The sequence below is a fragment of the Onychostoma macrolepis genome, chromosome 06 (genome assembly GCF_012432095.1).
Source record: "Onychostoma macrolepis isolate SWU-2019 chromosome 06, ASM1243209v1, whole genome shotgun sequence".
In the NCBI taxonomy this organism is placed as follows: domain Eukaryota; kingdom Metazoa; phylum Chordata; class Actinopteri; order Cypriniformes; family Cyprinidae; genus Onychostoma; species Onychostoma macrolepis.
Genome location: NC_081160.1, coordinates 16916153 through 16936113, shown reverse-complemented (window position 1 = coordinate 16936113; position 19961 = coordinate 16916153). Strand labels below are relative to the sequence as shown.

Here is a 19961-nt window from a genome sequence, read left to right as displayed (position 1 = left end):
CACAGCCGTAAAAGAAAGCGGTCATGTTCTGCTGTCAATAAGAGCTCAGCGGTGACGGCCACAGTGTGGTGGGACAGAGCGTGTGCGATGCATTCTGTAGATAACGTACGTTTTCACAAGATTCTGCCTATTGTCATTAGCAGAAGTCACATGCGATGACACTCAAAAAAGTCAAGTGTTATGAAGACTAATGGAAGCTGTATGAGATGTGAAAATTCGCTGTCACTTCGGTGGTAATGAGAATAGGGGGTATATTATAATTGCAACCACCAAAATGCATCTGATGCCTAAGGGGGAAAAAAAACACAAAAAACCATTTGGGGTTAAATTTATTTACATTTATTCAGCTGATTTAAATGCATTAACAATTGACTCATGGATGGATTTTACTTGAGAAATACAGAAGAAAAAAAAAAAGAATGAAATATGTATGATGACACCAAAAATAAAATGTATTTAAACCAGCTGGTTACAGTAATTAAAATAATATAAATAATGATACATATCAATTTCACTTGAACAAGTGAAAAAAAAAAAAAAAAAAACAGTATTTCATGCCAACAAAAAATCTGTACTTATATACCTTAAACTATAAAAGGTTAACATTAAGAATATTAACTATTGACTAGTGTGAAGAGCACATGCATCTAAACAGTCTTAATAACAAAGCCGTCAAGGAATGTAAAAAAAAGTAGTATTCATTTCGACTCCACACTGGTTTGATAACCTTCACACATTCTTACCACAGCTTAAGAGTGCTATAACTAGAAAATCCCACTGGGGACAGTTAAAAATGAGTATATGTGTAGTTTTGACACCAAGTATGAAATGCATTATTTTCACGCTGATTTCATTAAGAATGTGCACTAATGAAGTGCTTACAAAGTGTACAAAGTCAGAGCATGTCATTAGCAAACAGGTAATATGCTAATAAAACACAACATTAATTTTTAAAAGACAGCACACAGTTTTATACACAATTCGTGCCTTCTTGATCCTTGATGGACTCTTTAGTCCCCGACCTCTGTGTTCTGGCAACTGACTGATATATGCAACAGCCATTTGAAACCTACCGTCCCGAATAACTTTCACTTTAAAGCAACTGTATGTAGTTTTGTGTATTTTTGCAACTTTGGTGCCCCCTACAGTTAAAAGAGGCTGTATGTGGGTAATTCTAGAATTGGGGGTACATTTTGCGCCTCCCAGGTAAACCTTCTGTTATTTAAAAAAAAAAAAAAAAAAAAAACTTCACTGAATCAGTTTTGAATAATAACACAAATTATATTAAGTTATCACCAAAAGAATGCTTTTATGTATATTAAGGGAAATTTTGTCTTGGAAAATAATAACTGAAAGACTGCCACTACACCTTTTATTGACTGTCTTTGCCTCCTGATTCATACATTCAGCTTGAATTATCATGAAATAATTAAATCTCATTTTCATATTTTTGTGTTTACTCTATTAAGTTACATATACAATTGCATAAAATATCTAATTTTTGTAATATTTGCAATTTCATTAATTAAAAAACAAACAAACATTTTGTGTCTGTCTTGTTCTGGTCAACTCTGTTACCTCGGTTATAAAAAGGCATAAAAATCTTTAAAGCATTCATAGAAAAAACTTATGACTTGCACCAAGTGTTGTCACTTCCTCTTGTAGGAATCTTTGGAAGGCATCGATGTATGTCTTTATTCTTTATTCTCATTAATTTGTACAAAATGTTTAGGATGCACTAATAATAGATTCATTATTTGTCAAATCTATTATTTTGATTTTGCAGTGAATCTCTCATTCACTTTTTTAAAAACAATAATATGATGGAAATCCATAAAATTCTGTTTTAGACATGCCATGTGGTATCTGGTTTGAGGGTTAGCATCTTGAGCTAAAGCACAAAATGGTGGAAAAAATGTCAACTCTGTTATTGGTTTAAAAAGTTTAACAGAGTTGACAATGAGTAACAGAGTCAAATAAACCCAATTACATTTAAGTATTTTGCATTATGTTTATTTTGGATTCTGGGTCATTTTACTGCAAATTATATATTTGTTTTATATCATTACAGGCTAAAGAAATTTGATTACAGGTAAATTAAACTCTCAGCGGCAGAAAGGCAAGGGCAACTGAGGGCACAGCGACATGCTGACCCTGTAAGGAAGGCAGAAAATAGACAGAGATAGACGACACAAAAGGAAAAATGCACCACTACTCAGAATACAAGCTTGTTTTGCTCTAATGTTTAGAAATACTAATGTAAACATATAGCTTCAAAGTAAATCTAAAATTCTTGCAAACTGCTATTCCTTGAATCAAGAGCTCTTATGTCTATAAAAAACTTGCATAGTGCACATTTACATACTAAAAGACATATGGGCAGAAATTGCCAAAAACTGATTTGCATGCCCAGGCTGAGGGAGAAGCTATGTCGTTTTATTTTCCAGATCTGTAATGCATGAGACATATGCAGTTAATTTTCAATAACTTGAAATATCTGTAATTTGCATGTATTTGATAAAATTATATAGTTGTTACATTTAAAATGGTTTCAGTTTCAGAATCTGGCAGAAAATGTTGCTGTTTTTGGTCTTTTAACTACAAGTGGTCAACTCTGTTTTCTGATGTCAACTCTGTTACCACCAATGTCAACTCTGTTTGTTTAAAGTTTTGCTTTAAAAATGATAATTATATGTGTTTTATTGTTAACAAATTGATCAGAAGCTAATTAGCCTGATTAGTACTACTACTACATGAACGTGTTGATATTTTTACTCTAAAACAAAAATTATTAGGTTTAAAGTTGAAGTAATGGATTAAGAGACAGATGTTCTCCTGGAGAGGACAGGGTTTTAAATTGTGTTACATTTGTTAACTGTATATGTTTGACCCAATTTGTCTATAACAGAGTTGACAGATTTTTCTGTTAGTACATTGATTTTCAGAATAAATATTTAAAATTGTACGTTTAAGATCAGCAAATATAGAAAATATTAAATTTAAAGTGTGTTCTATGAAAATTTAAAATTTCTTTCTCAGCTTGAAATGTACCTGCAATTCTAGAATAAGTCATGTAGAATTCGGAAACCTTCACCGGTACAGCCGTTAAGTGAACTGCAGACAAAAAGTTTATAAATACCTTTGCAACTAACATCCAGACGCAGACCACGCTGCTGAGAGCGACGTTGCGGTGAATATGTAACGTTAATGTGGTGAGCGCTTTGCCTTTCCTCTCAATAACAAAATAAATAGCCTAACGTTACGCAACATAAATTATAGTGAGACTATAGACTTAGACTATATTTTGAAGTAATCCCTTTTTGTATGACACATTGACATAATGGTACAGAATAGCTCTTTTTCAGCACTAACCTGAACAAAAGCCTTTGTTTAATGTGTCACGGAAGATTTAGGGAATGCGCGTAAATGTCACATGCTTTTAATTTCCGGTAAAAACGTCCTGAGACCTATACATAAAAATCAGTCCACAAGCTTTTACAGTCAACCTAGGAAGTCGGAGAACGTCTCGTTTTTTAAGTGTCATTAGAAGCCTTTTACACATTGGCAATAAAAAGTGATTAATACATGAAAATTCTTACTTGTATGTATCCACTTTAAGTGAGAGAAATTCATAAATATATCACTGTGGAAATTACAGCAGATAGCTGTGCACATGCTTTTATAAAGCAATCCGGCCTTCGTATCCACTCAAACTTATATAGCCTACTCCTAGAACAGACATTATGGGAAAAAACAGAAGCCATTCACCTTATTAGAAATCAGTGTACCATAAAAAAGTGATTTTGAAACTGATCTTTAAACTTACACACAGTTGTTTTAATATGTCCAAATCACATGGTTGGCTATACATAAGGCTTTCTGACCTTTAACTGACCCTACACTATCAGAAAGTGTAGGCCGAATCAAACCAATGAAAATTATTCATACCATCTGTACGATTTTAAGTGCTTGCTCAGAACTCAGACTTTGCGCTCAGAGAGCTCTCATGTGTGCCTTTCAGGTCCCCGCTTGTAGCGCCCGACCCCCCAGACTTGTCTCTGCAGAAAATCCTGCGAACGCTTCCCCTGAACTTCTCAGCCGCAAACAGGTAGACCAGGGGATCCAAAGCCCCATTCAGGCAGGTTAGAGAGGAAGTAAGCCGGTTAGCCAGGGCTAGTCCTCTTTTGATTTGGCAGGATAAGTCTGGGTGTTCGTAACCCAGGATGAAGGTTGCACGGCTTAAGTGATAGGGCAAAAAACACACTATGTAGATGAGCATGACCAGACCAATGGTGCGAAGAGCTCGGAGTTTCAGTGCCGGCTCCAACCTTGAACCTTTCCGCAGACTGTTCACTATCAGCAGGTAGCAAGACAGTGTGGCAAAAAAAGGTGGTGTGAAGGCTACGACGAGAGAGACGAGAGCACGTCGTGAGGCCTTTTCTCTGTACAGTTGCAAGCATACAGTAGAGCCATTGACTTCTGCAGTCTGCTTGGTGCCCAGTAGGGGTGCCATAGACACTATCACCAAAGCCCATAGTGCAAAACTGGCTATGTGAGCGTAACGAGGGCGCCTGACCTTGAGGGAACGTACGGCATGTACCACAGCAAGGTATCTATCACCTGCAACACAGGCCAGGAAGTACAAGCTGGCGTACATGTTGACATAAAAGAAGAAGCCTGCGAGACGGCAGGGGATTTCACCAAACGGCCAGTGTCCCCCGGTTAAATGATAAGTGGCTCTGAGGGGTAAAACGAAGACGTAAAACAGGTCGGCTACAGCGAGATGAAGCAGGAAGACGTTGGCTGGAGAAGAGTTGCCTCTCTGGCGGGCGAAGATCCACAGGGCAAGGCTATTGCCGTTAAGCGCCAGGAGGAAAACTATGATGTAGTAGAATCCAAAGATCATGTTCTCGACTGTATTGTCCACAGGTGAACAGCTCTCCATGGATTGATTGGACAGCAAGGTGGGAAGTTCTGTCAGGGGGGACTCCATTTTTGTAACTGCAAACAGAGGAAAAGAAAAAAAAAATTAATTGTTTAAATTAATTTAAATTTAACTGATAATATAAATGCTATAATAAAATAATTATATCAATTTTATTTTTGAATTTATGAACTTATGTAAATATTCAATTAATACATGTAAAACCATATAGGCCTACATACATACACACACATCCATAAACAAGGCAAGGCAAGGCAAGTTTATTTATATAGCACATTTCATACACAGTGGTAATTCAAAGTGCTTTACATCAAAGGAAGTGAAATAGTCATTAAAAATAATAATAATAACAACAAGGAATTAAAAATAATAATAAATCACAACAATAAAAACAAAGATTTAAAAATTGATTTAAAAAGAATTTTAAACATTTAAGAATAGAAAATGATTATACATAGTGCAACCAGTTCGGACGTAGCACAGTGCTCATTCAACAAATGCACAGCTAAACAGATGAGTTTTGAGTCTGGATTTAAATGTGGCTAATGTTTTAGCACATCTGATCTCTTCTGGAAGCTGGTTCCAACTGTGGGCGGCTTAATAGCTAAAAGCGGACTCCCCTTGTTTTGTGTGAACCCTTGGTATTTCTAAGTGACTCGATCCTAATGATCTGAGTGGTCTGTTAGGTTTATATTTAGTGAGCATATCTCCAATGTATTTAGGTCCTAGGCCATTGAGAGATTTATAAACGAGTAAAAGTACTTTCAAATCAATCCTAAATGTAACTGGAAGCCAGTGTAAGGACCTGAGGACTGGTGTGATATGCTCATATTTTCTGGTTCTAGTCAGAATCCTGGCAGCAGCGTTCTGGATGAGCTGCAGCTGTCTAATGGTCTTCTTTGGAAGGCCAGTGAGGAGACCATTACAATATTCCACCCTGCTTGTGATAAAGGCATGAACAAGTTTCTCCAAGTCTTGACTAGAAACAAAACATCTAATTCTTGCAATGTTTTTGAGATGATAGTATGCTGATTTAGTTACTGCTTTGACACGACTACTAAAACTAAGGTCTGTCTCCAGAAACACCCCAAGATTTTTGGTTTTTAGTTGATTGACCCCTAGAGTCAAGGTATGCATTCACCTTGAGAACTTCATCTTTGTTTACAAATGCAATGACTTCAGTTTTCTCCTTGTTTAACTGAAGAAAGTTCTGGCACGTTCAATAGTTTATTTCATCAGTGCATTGGCAGAGTCCATGGGGCTATAGTCATTTGGAGATAAGACTAGGTAAATCTGGGTATCATCAGCATAGCTGTGATAGGCAATTTGGTTCTTTCTCATTATTTGAATTAGTGGGAGCGTATACAGGCTAAACAAGAGTGGTGCAAGAATTGAGCCTTGTGGGACTCCGCATGTCATGGACATCCACTTAGACTTATACCTCTACTATACTCACATAATAACCTCTCCCTTCTAAGTATGACCTGAACCATTTGAGTACCATCCCAGAGAGCCCGACCCAGTCTCTCTAGAAGTATGTTATGATCAACAGTGTCAAACGCAGCACTAAGATCTAGTAGTACCAGCACTGATATTTTGCCAGAATCAGAATTGAAGTGAATATCATTTATTATCTTGAAAGCATGAAGGCTGTCTTTATAGATGCTAGTGAATTTCAAGTTTTGTCTGCCGTCACATCCGCTCAGCTTTTCTGCATTGTCTTTTCATACTCTGAACTGCTGTCGATTTTCTCCATGGTGATTTTTGTCTGCTTTTCTTCTTGCAGACCCTTGCTGGAGCAATATCATCAACAACATTCTTAACTTTTGAGTTAAATAAATCCAGGAGAAGATCAACAGAATCTGCAGAAATGCTTGGTGTTAAATGCATCTCTTTCTGACAGAGACAGATCTAGATTCAGTGGTAACAGAGATCAATATATCAAAGAAAATACAGAAGTGATCATATAGTGCTACATCCTTAATAACAATGGATGAAATGCTTAGACCTCTACTGATGAGTAAATCTAGAGTGTGTCCACGATTGTGTGTGGGTCCATGCACATTCTGGATTCAGCACAATACCTAGGTATTCAAAAGACAAATACTGACCAAATGACACTTGCTTGCATTGATAAACATCTTTAAATAAAGCAGCTACACCTCCACCTCTCCTAACAGTCCTACAGACACTTATAAAATTAAAGTTAGGAGGGGCTGTTTCATTTAGGACTGTTGCACTGCAGCTGTCTTCAAGCCATGTTTCATTTAGAAACATACAATCCAGGTTGTTTGTGGTTATTAAATCATTGATCAGAAATGATTTATTTTTTAGTGAGCGAATGTTTAAAAATGCTAACTTGATGAAATTACATTTAGTCTCTACAGCAATCTTAGATTGACGCATTATAGGCCGCAGATTAGATGGGTCAGCCGTACAGCTTGAGAAGGCCTTAGACTTTCTATCACGTGATAAAACAGAAATATAGAAGGCTACAGGCACACTGGGTTCCCGCTTGTTCTGTGAACATTTGTGAGTGTTGCTGCTAATATAGCGGGGACCCGACACATATCACTGAGAGCTGTTATCAGTTGTTTTTGGTTCACCTACAGCCGATGGAGGAGGGTTTGGGCTCTGGTGTTGTGGCAGCGGTCGGAGAGCTCTCACAGGAGGAGGGAGATCTGGGCCTGCAGTCTTTGGTGGTTGTGGGGCCCGCCGTTTTTTAGTTGATATCTGGGGGCTTGCAGCGAACGAGTGGGAGAGTTTGGTCCCAACATACACCATTCCTCTGTTAGAAGCTTAGAAGTGGAGATTCTGGAGAGAGGGATAGTGTGTCTGGTGAGATGGGCTCTGGCTCTGGTGTTTCTGATGGCTGTGAAATGTTGTCCTGGCTTCCCTGGTTGTTTTCCAGATAGTTGTCCTTGGGTGCTGAGTCTTGGAGCTGTTGTAGTACGTCACAGTCCGTCTGTGATGAGCTCTTTGGGCAGGGCTCAGCCGGGATAGTTTCTATGAGGAAAGCTTGTTTTGGCTGCGTGGTGTTATCAGTGTCCTTGTGGGATGTGTCAACCACAAGATGACTCTGAGGCTGACATGAAGTTCTGTGGTCACTCATACTCTGTCCAGGTGTGTGTGTGCCATTGATGCCGAGTGGATTGGCACACACCACTGAAGGATGACGGAGGGAGAAATAGATATTGTCCTTTAGGACTCTTGCACCAAGTTTGTTTGGGTGGAAGCCATCCAGTTTAAACAGTTGTCTATGGCCCCAGAAAATATTGAAGTTGTCGATGAAGTTGACTCCTTTTGTACTGCAGGTTTTTGTAGCCATGTATTCAGCCCAAGCAGCCGTGAAAACATGTTAGTTCCCCTTGCTGGGAGTGGTCCAACGATGAACGACTGAACTTCAAGTCTTTGAAGTGTTTCAAAGAGTTCACTGAAATCCTTCTTAAGCAGTTCTGACTGCTCTTTCCGAATATCATTCTTCCCCACATGGATGATGATTCGATTTGCAGTCTTGTGCTTCATCAGAATGTACTGAAGTTCCTTGTTCACATCAGAGACGGTTGCTTGAGGAAAGCAGCATGTAGTTGTAGTCCTGCTACTGATGTTTCTGATAATAGAGTCGCCCACTATCAGAGTCCTGGGCTCGGCTGCGCTCTGAGCTGAGTGCCGCTGTCTGCTCGACCTTGAGCGCCTGTTAGTAGCGATGTTAGCTGCTGGCTGATTCGATCCATGTTGTGTCACATTTGGGGATTCCTCACCCACATTCATTAATGCTTCAAATCGGTTCTCAAGATGTATAGGGGGTTGTAGAATGCCAGTGTTTACAAGTCTTGTCATAGCCGTATCTGGGGTAGAGGATGCTACGGCAGCAATACGAGATACTTGACACAATCTGATGTCTCTGGTGCCTTTGGGTCTCGCTCCCTGTTTGTGCCATCGATTAGTCTGTCGATCAGCTTGTTCCTCTACACTTTGTATAAACTGTTGAGATTCACTAGATTCACAGGACTCACCGGCTGTATGCTGAGGGGGTCCGTGATGACGATCTGCTGTGTGTTCCACCTGTTTTGGAGGTCCAGCAAGTAACTTTGTTTCAATCTTTTGTAGAAGTCTGTGGCAGTTCATGCAGCAAGTAGATTCCACAAGGGGCATTTTCTTTCCCGTCTGTTTGAATGTAGACAGCTGTGTTTTCCCGTCTCCGGAATGTAAACTGCTGGCAGTGGGAGGCAAAGAGTCTTCTTTTTTTAAAAACTGTGTTGTTTGAGCACTGTGCTGATATTCTGAAGTTAAAATCTAAGAGAAATCTGATAAAAGTAAATAAATAGAGAGCAAAGCGGAGAGCAATAAGCAGGAGCGTCCGAACAATAGCGAAGCCGGAAGCGTAAACATACAGTATTGTTCAAAATAATAGCAGTACAATGTAACTAACCAGAATAATCAAGGTTTTTAGTACATTTTTTATTGCTACGTGGCAAACAAGTTACCAGTAGGTGCAGTAGATTCTCAGAAAACAAACAAGACCCAGCATTCATGATATGCACGCTCTTAAGGCTGTGCAATTGGGCAATTAGTTGAAAGGGGTGTGTTAAAAAAAATAGCAGTGTCTGCCTTTGACTGTACAAACTCAAAACTATTTTGTACAAACGTTTTTGTTTCTAGGATTTAGCAATCCTGTGAATCACTAAACTAATATTTAGTTGTATGACCACAGTTTTTTAAAACTGCTTCACATCTGTGTGGCATGGAGTCAACCAACTTGTGGCACGTCTCAGCTGTTATTCCACTCCATGATTCTTTAACAACATTCCACAATTCATTCACATTTCTTGGTTTTGCTTCAGAAACAGCATTTTGATATCACCCCACAAGTTCTCGATTGGATTAAGGTCCGAGATTGGGCTGGCCACTCCATAACATTAATTTTGTTGGTTTGGAACCAAGACTTTGCTCGTTTACTAGTGTGTTTGGGGTCATTGTCTTGTTGAAACAACCATTTCAAGGGCATGTCCTCTTCAGCATAGGGCAACATGACCTCTTCAAGTATTTTAACATATGCAAACTGATCCATGATCCCTGGTATGCGATAAATAGGCCCAACACCATAGTAGGAGAAACATGCCCATATCATGATGCTTGCACCACCATGCTTCACTGTCTTCACTGTGTACTGTGGCTTGAATTCAGAGTTTGGGGTCGTCTCACAAACTGCCTGTGGCCCTTGGACCCAAAAAGAACAATTTTACTCTCATCAGTCCACAAAATGTTCCTCCATTTCTCTTTAGGCCAGTTGATGTGTTCTTTGGCAAATTGTAACCTCTTCTGCACATGCCTTTTTTAACAGAGGGACTTTATGGGGATTCTTGAAAATAGATTAGCTTCACACAGGCGTCTTCTAACTGTCACAGTACTTACAGGTAACTCCAGACTGTCTTTGATCATCCTGGAGGTGATCATTGGCTGAGCCTTTGCCATTCTGGTTATTCTTGATCCATTTTGATGGTTGTCTTCCGTTTTCTTCCACGTTTCTCTGGTTTTGCTCTCCATTTTAAGGCATTGGAGATCATTTTAGCTGAACAGCCTATAAGTTTTTGCACCTCTTTATAGGTTTTCCCCTCTTCAATCAACTTTTTAATCAAAGTACGCTGTTCTTCTGAACAATGTCTTGAAAGACCCATTTTCCTCAGGCTTTCAAATGCATGTTTAGCAAGTGCTGGCTTCATCCTTAAATAGGGGCCACCTGATTCACACCTGTTTCTTCACAAAATTGATGACCTCAGTGATTGAATGCCACACTGCTATTTTTTTGAACACACCCCTTTCAACTAATTGCCCAATTGCACAGCCTTAAGAGGGTCCATATCATGAATGCTGGGTCTTGTTTGAGTTCTGAGAATCTACTGCACCTACTGGTAACTTGTTTGCCACGTAGCAATAAAAAATATACTAAAAACCTTGATTATTCTGGTTAGTCACATTGTACTGCTATTATTTTGAACAATACTGTACATATACATACAGTATCTCACAGAAGTGAATACACCCCTCACATTTTTGTGAATATTTTATTATATCTTTTCATGTGACAACACTTAAGAAATGACACTTTGCTACAATGTAAAGTAGTGAGTGTACAGCTTGTATAACAGTGTAAATTTGCTGTCCCCTCAAAATAACTCAACACACAGCCATTAATGTCTAAACCGCTGGCCACAAAAGTGAGTACACCCCTAAGTGAAAATGTCCAAATTGGGCCCAAAGTGTCAATATTTTGTTATAGCCATTATTTTAGCAATAGCCAACACCACATTGTATTAGTCAGAATTATCAATTTTATGACAAAAATAATTAGGATATTAGGTAAAGATCATGTTCGATGAAGATATTATGCAAATTTCCTACCATAAATATATCAAAACTTAATTTTTGATTGGTAATATGCATTGCTGAGAACTTAATGTGGACAACCTTAAAAGCATTTTCCTCAATATTTAGATTTTTTTGCACCCTCAGGTTCCAGATTTTCAAATAGTTGTCTCTCAGCCAAATATTGTCCGATCCTAACAAACCATACTTCAATGGAAAGCTTATTTAAGCATAATTTCTATGTAGGGAGCAGCAGCCATGCTAGCTATAAATTATTACAAAAAAATTAAAAACACTTTAAAAATTGATAGATCAACAAAAATGTCCATGTTTGGTACACACTTCCATTACATATCCAAACCAACCTATGCTGCATTCAAGTTGATTTGACAGAACCCAAAAAGTTGTTATAAGAAATCAACAGAAAAGAACAAGATTGCACCTGCTTTTGGGAATATGTTTCCAAAGTTGATCGTTGTCAAAACATGTTTACAAAAAAGGAGCAAAGGATGCAGCAGCGATACACCAGTAAAACTTTTTATTCCAGCAGCAGTAAACGTTTTCCTCTCTGCGCACTTTGAGTAGTGAGGGAGGGAGTGTTACAGCTGTCTGGGTGTTTGGCAGCAATTTAGATGCTTAGATATTTGTGTCTCAGGAGTCTGAGCAGATGTCCCTGTGGAGCAGTTGACTACACACTCATCGCACCTCCATACACGCTACACTGCATTAAGGTGCTGGTGCATCCGGTGGCCACACCAGAGCCACTCCTGGCTATCTGCTTTCAGTCTGAGCCAGCTGTCCTCGTGGCATTCTGTTTTGTCAAATCATTGGCGTGTGCACAGGGCAGCCTGCCTCAGATTCAGTGAGCAAACTCTGTTTGGAAGAGGCATTCATTCTAGCCTGCCATCCAATAACAGTTGCTCTATTAATAATCAGGCCGAATGAAGCATCTGCAGGGATAAGCTGAAGACCTTTTTAAGAAAGGTTCAAAGCAGGGGAGAAGCTCACCTGTTACTACTAGAGCTGTAGCTGACAGAATGGAGATATATATATATTTTATCTTTGTGATATTTAAAAAATATCGTTATAAATATTGCATAATAGAAGGTCGCCGTTTCAATAAATTTCTAAATTATTTCAGTGACATGGTGTTTTGTCAGGATCTGTGTGTTTAAAAATACAACAACAAAAAAAACATATACATACATATACAGTGGGTACGGAAAGTATTCAGACCCCCTAAAATTTTTCACTCTTTGTTATATTGCAGCCATTTGCTAAAATCATTTAAGTTCTTTTTTTTTTTGTTCATTAATGTACACAAAGCACCCCATATTGACAGAAAAACACAGAATTGTTGACATTTTTGCAGATTTATTAAAAAGAAAAACTGAAATATCACATGGTCCTAAGTATTCAGACCCTTTGCTGTGACACTCATATATTTAACTCAGGTGCTGTCCATTTCTTCTGATCATCCTTGAGATGGTTCTACACCTTCATTTGAGTCCAGCTGTGTTTGATTATACTGATTGGACTTGATTAGGAAAGCCACACACCTGTCTATATAAGACCTTACAGCTCACAGTGCATGTCAGAGCAAATGAGAATCATGAGGTCAAAGGAACTGCCTGAAGAGCTCAGAGACAGAATTGTGGCAAGGCACAGATCTGGCCAAGGTTACAAAAATTTCTGCTGCACTTAAGGTTCCTAAGAGCACAGTGGCCTCCATAATCCTTAAATGGAAGACGTTTGGGACGACCAGAACCCTTCCTAGAGCTGGCCGTCCGGCCAAACTGAGCTATCGGGGGAGAAGAGCCTTGGTGAGAGAGATAAAGAAGAACCCAAAGATCACTGTGGCTGAGCTCCAGAGATGCAGTCGGGAGATGGGAGAAAGTTGTAGAAAGTCAACCATCACAGCAGCCCTCCACCAGTCGGGGCTTTATGGCAGAGTGGCCCGACGGAAGCCTCTCCTCAGTGCAAGACACATGAAAGCCCGCATGGAGTTTGCTAAAAAAACACCTGAATAAGATTCTCTGGTCTGATGAGACCAAGATAGAACTTTGGCCTTAATTCTAAGCGGTATGTGTGGAAAACCAGGCACTGCTCATCACCTGTCCAATACAGTCCCAACAGTGAAGCATGGTGGTGGCAGGATCATGCTGTGGGGGTGTTTTTCAGCTGCAGGGACAGGACGACTGGTTGCAATCGAGGGAAAGATGAATGTGGCCAAGTACAGGGATATCCTGGATGAAAACCTTCTCCAGAGTGCTAAGGATCTCAGACTGGGCCGAAGGTTTACCTTCCAACAAGACAAAAGACCCTAAGCACACAGCTAAAATAACGAAGGAGTGGCTTAACAACAACTCCGTGACTGTTCTTGAATGGCCAAGCCAGAGCCCTGACTTAAACCCAATTGAGCATCTCTGGAGAGACCTAAAAATGGCTGTCCACCAACGTTTACCATCCAACCTGACAGAACTGGAGAGGATCTGCAAGGAGGAATGGCAGAGGATCTCCAAATCCAGGTGTGAAAAACTTGTTGCATCTTTCCCAAAAAGACTCATGGCTGTATTAGATGAAAAGGGTGCTTCTACTAAATACTGAGCAAAGGGTCTGAATACTTAGGACCATGTGATATTTCAGTTTTTCTTTTTTAATAAATCTGCAAAAATGTCAACAATTCTGTGTTTTTCTGTCAATATGGGGTGCTGTGTGTACATTAATGAGGGAAAAAAAAAAGAACAAATAATTTTAGCAAATGGCTGCAATATAACAAAGAGTGAAAAATTTAAGGGGGTCTGAATACTTTCCGTACCCACTGTATATACACACACACATATATATATATATATATAGCAACACCAATAATGAGCATGTTTTTTATTTCGTAATTAAAATTCATTGGGGGACATAAAATTCATAACTATGAATAATATGAAATATTTTGCCATAGACTTTAAAAAACATTTAAAAAAAAATGATTAATACTTCAACAAAACTGCTTCACTACTTAATATGAAAAAAATCACCTGTGTCTGCCAAATAATATTCATATGGTGCAAGCAACTAACATACAGACATAAGCATAAACATGAAGAAAAAAATAAAAGGAAAGAAAAAAAAACAACTCCAGGGTAGTTCAGGTGCTTCAATGTCATGTGGTGCAATTCCCACAAAACAATGATACTTACAAATTAATAAATCATAATTTGTAAATAAATGTATTTTTTAGATTTTTTTTTTTTTTTTTAAATAAACCCACATGTATTCAAGGAATAGGTACACACCCTTTGGATTCCATTTGTATTAAGCACTAAGAGTCTTTCTTCATGACTAAAATATGCTACCAAAAGATTTCACAATATTCTCTCACTAGAGCTGGAATAATAAGGAGACTCTTTATCAATATTTTCAGAACACTAGAGACAAACACAAAGTGGGTGTGTACAAAGGAGTGTCTCAAGATCCTGCCATAGGAAAGTGCTGCAGGATTTGTAACTGAGGGGGAGGAAAATCTTCAAGTACCAGAACATGCCAAACCCTCCAGTAATTTAAACCGATAAAAGTGGAGAACAACAAAACAAAAACCTGTCCTGAACTGTGCTTGGAGACAAAAAGTAGCGATTGAGAAATCCAGATGTTAATAAATGGTTCTGGTGGTTCTCTGGTGTGTGGTATGAAACTATACCGTGTGGTCCAGGAAAAACACATTTACTCTGACAAAATATGAGAATTTCAAATGAAAAACTATAATCCAGCAGCACCAGTCCAAGTGTTCCGTGGTCGACTTGGAAAACATGCTCCAAACCCGAAAGTCTTGAAGAACAAGGCTTCTCCACAGGCTGGCAACAATACAGAATCACTTTTGTGTTAAAGAAATAAGTGGGGGTCAAGCTTGGGTTGCAATGTGACACTAATGCTCCTATACTGCATCACACAAAAGAAGCAGAAGTAATCACAGGCGTGAGGCACAGTGCAGATTAACCAAAGCTGAAATGCAGCTCAGCGTAGACCAACATGCTTCCAGAAATCAAGGTAAAACACAGCCATAGGAAACCCTTCTTTTTTTTTTACAGTAATACACAAATACATAAAATATGACCACAAGAAAGCAAACAAAATTTAGCAAAATTTCTTGTATTACATTTTTTATATCTGATTACCTGAAGTCATTTTGACTTACTTTGCTCATTCAACAGAGCAAATCTTGGCCAACTAATCCTAAACCTTAATGCAGTTCTAAAATGACCTTTTAAAGACTTTCTTCTCTAATCAATAAACTCCCCTTGGATGCAATAAAATACACATGCAATAAAAAGTACATAGTTAAAATGACATGCACATAAACTGGGAAACCCCAATATGGTTTTACTTCGTTGCTTTACATTTTGCAGAAAAACCTAGAAAAGTACACAAAAATAATAGCATCACTTTGAATAAAAACAGTATAGTTAAAAACAAAAAGTGCATGCAGTTTAAAAGTTAAATGGCATGCAAACTAGGAAAACAATGTAGTCATTTTATTAAAAAAAACAACAAAAAAACTATCAAAAATAAAAGTACATAAAAATAAATAGATCAAATGGCTTGCACAAACTAACAAAATATGGCCATTCTATAAAAATGTTTCTATACAAATAATTAAAAATGCAAACAAGTTTCAATTAAGCCAGACAGCAGACACCGAGAGAAAGTAAATGAAGTCAATGAGAGACTCACCAGAGTGTTGATCCCTCAACAGCCAGTGCAGTAGTGAAGGAGTTGAGCAGAGCAGAGCAGAGGAGAGAGAGTTCTGCTGCCTGCGCTCTCTTACAGCTGCCTGAAAAGCGAGAACTTCTGTTGAGCGGCAGTGGAGTTTAATAGAGCCTAGTGACTACTCTCTCAGGCTGAACTGTGTTTGAGATACGATACTGTGCCTCTTTTTGTGTCGCCAACAAATTTGATCACAAAACGCGGTTTGCGATGGGAAGGCTCTAATGTGACCCTTGACCTCAGCCTTTCTTTGCAATGCTATTTTCTTCTGAGGGCCACTTGTGCGCTCCACAATAACCCGAGTCAGAAGAAGCAGCACATTTCGACAGGGGGAGAATAATGGCATGCCTTGCTCGCAATGTGGAGCCTGTGGGTGACCATAGCAACGGGAACTAGCGTGCCTTTAGGTTATAAACCCCCCCCACCACTCCGAAACCCCCCTTCTTCAACCATATCAATAAACAGAAGATGAACTGAGCATTTAATGGGGCAGTTTATGAATAAAGACCAGAGATTATCCATTGTAGACTGTGGAAAGCCAGACAGACGAGGCCCCTTGGAACTCAGAGAATGAGTGAGAAGAAATTTGAGTTGAAATCACAAGGGCAAGTAGGACAGAGAATAACAGACTGGGGTCCTTGTTTCTAAGGTCCCTGCTGTGGACTGTTGGGGCATCATACATTGGAGCAGCAGAGGGAAAAAATAAAGGCATGTGATCCTCAGACAGATGTGGAGCCCCGAGCGAACAGCAAGAGCAATAATCTGTCTTTCATTCTGGAAGATCACAGCTGTGTAGGACACACATCATCTCTTTTTCTTCTGTCTGGGCCCGTCTTCAACGATATGCTAATATAGTTCGCTTTACTGAATGAGCCCACTATCTAGTTGCCTCTATTTTACCAGAATAGGCTAAATAATACAGTGCCAAGTCTTAATTGGGACGTCTCCAAGCCTCATATGCTGCCCCTCGAGTCTTTGTTGCCCTGGGGGCAAAGCTCAGTGTAACATGACTGTTAACCAGAGTAGAACTCATCTTCTGTCAGATTCAAGAGCTAAAACAGTTTGCTTTTAAACAGGACAAAACAACATAAGCATAAGGCTTATGGAATTCCATTTTTGAAAACACGCAGAAAACATTGAGCTCTATGGCAAATAATCACAATGTACAATGCTGCAAGTTACACCTCATAGTCATTTATTTAACAATTTCACTCAAATGCACCAATAATACAATCCACTGTAATGATTCATTTATATCATTAAATATTAGTCAACCAGTAACCTGACTGAAATTACAGTCTTCACATTCTGGCAACATATTGAGAAAAATAACTTTAAATCTTTATCAGAACAGTTGGCATCACACATTTTGCAGTATATATAGCATATCACATTGACTTTTTTTTTTTTTTAACATCTCTCATTGGTTGTGTTTTTATATGTGAATGTGTGTATTTAAAAGAAAGACATAGTGAAGTCATTGCTGGTCTGTTATTTTTAGTCGAAGTATTGATTCCGTCTTTGTCCTCTCTTCTCATTAAGATACATGTTGACGTAGGAAGTTAGCAGGTCATCGATTTTATAGCCCTTGTGAACACAGGATAAAATTCTATTATTTTATGATCTGAAAAATTATACTTTAAATGGCAAAACTCTCACACACACACACGTATACTGTTACAATTACAAAAACTGTTTTCTATTTTAATATAAATGTCATTTATTCCTGTGATGGCAAAGCTGAATTATTAGCCAATATTACTCCAGTCTTCAATGTTACATGATCCTTCAGAAATCATTCTAATTTGCTGATATAATATTATAAACAGGTGTTGCTGCTAAATGATTTTATGGAAATATTCTTCAAAAATATTTTTCCTCCTAATTTTTTCATCTTACTTACCTCAAATTTTTTAATGGTAGGGTATCATGGTTTCCACAAAAATATTAAGGAGCAAAAACATTGATAATAATAAGAAACCTTTCTTAAACACCAAATCAGCATAATAGAATCAGTTTTGAAGTATCATGTGACACTGAAGACTGGAAAAAGCCACATCTGTGTCACTTACCAGGGAAGTTTCACACAGGATTTTGTTCCCTCTGACAAGGTTTCCAACAGTCATGTGGAAGTATGTGCTTCCACTGCACCAGTTTGCAATTTTGTTATATGGATGCACTGCCAGAATGTCCTTAAAACATAAGTTGAATTCAGTTAGTTCAACAAAATTAAAAGTAGAGAGAGTTACGATACAGTACATGATTCATATTTTAAGTAGACATTCTAATTTTAGCTTATAGGAACGCTCATCTGAGGTGTTATATAAATGTTGCGTAGGGAAACACATGATAAGCAGTTAAAGTGAGACAAAAAAGCTTGTTTAAAAGAGTTATCAATTGACGATACCTTTGTTTTGGGGTGAATGACAGTGACGCCCTGTTTGCTAATGGCAATCCTCACAATGTCAGGGAAATTGGGCTCTGATGTTTGCTGTAATAGCAAGAATAATTTTATAAACAGTTTTTTAAGTAATATTAGCAAAAGTATTATTGTGCTGCAGACTCAAATTGCTTACTTTCACGTCAAAAAAGGCACAGCCAAATGTGGGCCATTTGTAGACAATCTTTAAAAAGCCAATGATTGCCTGCTCCACAGTTGTGCCAGTTTGCTTGTTGTACTCAGCAAAAATGTGCTGTTGAAAAACAGTTATGAATAAGAAACACTTCAGAAGCATAATATTACTTATACACTAGCAATGCACAGAATGCAGTGTACTGGAACTGACCTTTTTCCATTCATCAGCAGACATGGCTTTAAGCTGGTCATTAGGCACCAGGTCTTTCAGCATCCTAGGAATCATGGGAAACTGAGTTTTATCATTGTCCACTTTCACTCTGAAGAGTAGAGCGCCGAGCATCACCATTTCTTCTTTGGTACAACGATGATAACCTCTCAAGTACTTGGGCAACTCCTAGATGGTGTGAGAGATATGGAAAAATACTAATGCTTACAGGGAAGCTATATGGAACATTTTCCAAACATTTTTAAGAACATGTCACATATTGCCAGTACCTGTGGATAATGGAAGATGAGATCTGCCTCCACATCTCTACCAGGGATAATGTTGAACCATAGTTTTCTCATAAAGAAAACCGTGTAAGACACAGTGACAGGACCGCCCGCTGTTTAAAACAGTATAAGCAACAGCAGTTGTTTTGAATCTGACTTAACTATGTAACAATGGTGACTGCCTTAAACTTGTTCGTTTTGCAGTACGTTTACACGACAACAATGTACTAAAAGGTACAGACGACAATGTTTTCAAAACGATCCCCGTTCACATGGAGCCACGAAAATGTCTACAAACGCTGTATTATTCATGCCAGGCCAGTAGTTAGCGATGTAAATTTGTAAAGAAACACCACAAGCCTGAGCATATATAGACTAAACATGTCACCATTTTCAGAAATTCACTTTTTTTTTTTTTTTTTTTTTACATAGAGACAATAATAGAATAGTTTACAAAAACTTGCATTTCGAACCCCCAAAACGCCACTTTCGTGTACATGAGCAGCGAAAACGCATAAAAAAGTTTTTAGTTGAAAATGGTGTCGTGTAAACAACCCCTCAATCAGTGATCTAAAGATTAAAAACACCTAATGAAGTTATCAAAAACTTACCCTGATTCACTCTCTTTCCTCTCTTGGACCAGTCAGTTATCTGTCTCAGGCTATCAAAGAAGTAGTCAGTTTCATTCAAACTCAGAACCTGACAGAAAGAAAAAGCTAGATTTATATACAGACAAAGGCTTTGTAAAAATTAACATGAAAAATGAAAGGACATGACATGGGATCATTGGCAGAGCTGTAACCACTGTAGACATTGAGGAGGCAA

The 19961-nt window shown here is 38.4% G+C and overlaps 2 protein-coding genes across 2 annotated transcripts in view; both read right to left on the bottom strand.

The window, feature by feature from the left end:
* Positions 1-532: 532 nt before the first annotated feature.
* Positions 533-16145, bottom strand: gpr17 (G protein-coupled receptor 17). Its single transcript, XM_058777799.1, has 2 exons — positions 16034-16145; positions 533-5001 (listed from the first exon to the last, which is right to left on the bottom strand). The coding sequence occupies exon 2, from the start codon at positions 4991-4993 to the stop codon at positions 3974-3976; it is 1020 nt and encodes a 339-aa protein (XP_058633782.1). The 5' UTR covers positions 4994-5001; positions 16034-16145; the 3' UTR covers positions 533-3973.
* A 1095-nt stretch (positions 16146-17240) lies between these two features.
* Positions 17241-19961, bottom strand: part of LOC131542666 (unconventional myosin-VIIa) — a 28079-nt gene continuing 25358 nt past the window's right edge. The window contains exons 42-48 of the mRNA XM_058779557.1: positions 19748-19835; positions 19140-19249; positions 18853-19038; positions 18643-18759; positions 18474-18557; positions 18139-18258; positions 17241-17653 (exon numbers count right to left, since the gene is read on the bottom strand). Coding sequence (XP_058635540.1) covers positions 17564-17653; positions 18139-18258; positions 18474-18557; positions 18643-18759; positions 18853-19038; positions 19140-19249; positions 19748-19835 — 795 coding nt within the window. The 3' untranslated portion in view covers positions 17241-17563. The remainder of the gene's footprint in view (positions 17654-18138; positions 18259-18473; positions 18558-18642; positions 18760-18852; positions 19039-19139; positions 19250-19747; positions 19836-19961) is intronic.

Coding starts and splice junctions, on each gene's coding strand:
- gpr17 (XM_058777799.1), bottom strand. CDS start 4,993: ATGGAGTCCCCCCTGACAGAACTTCCCACCTTGCTGTCCAATCAATCC.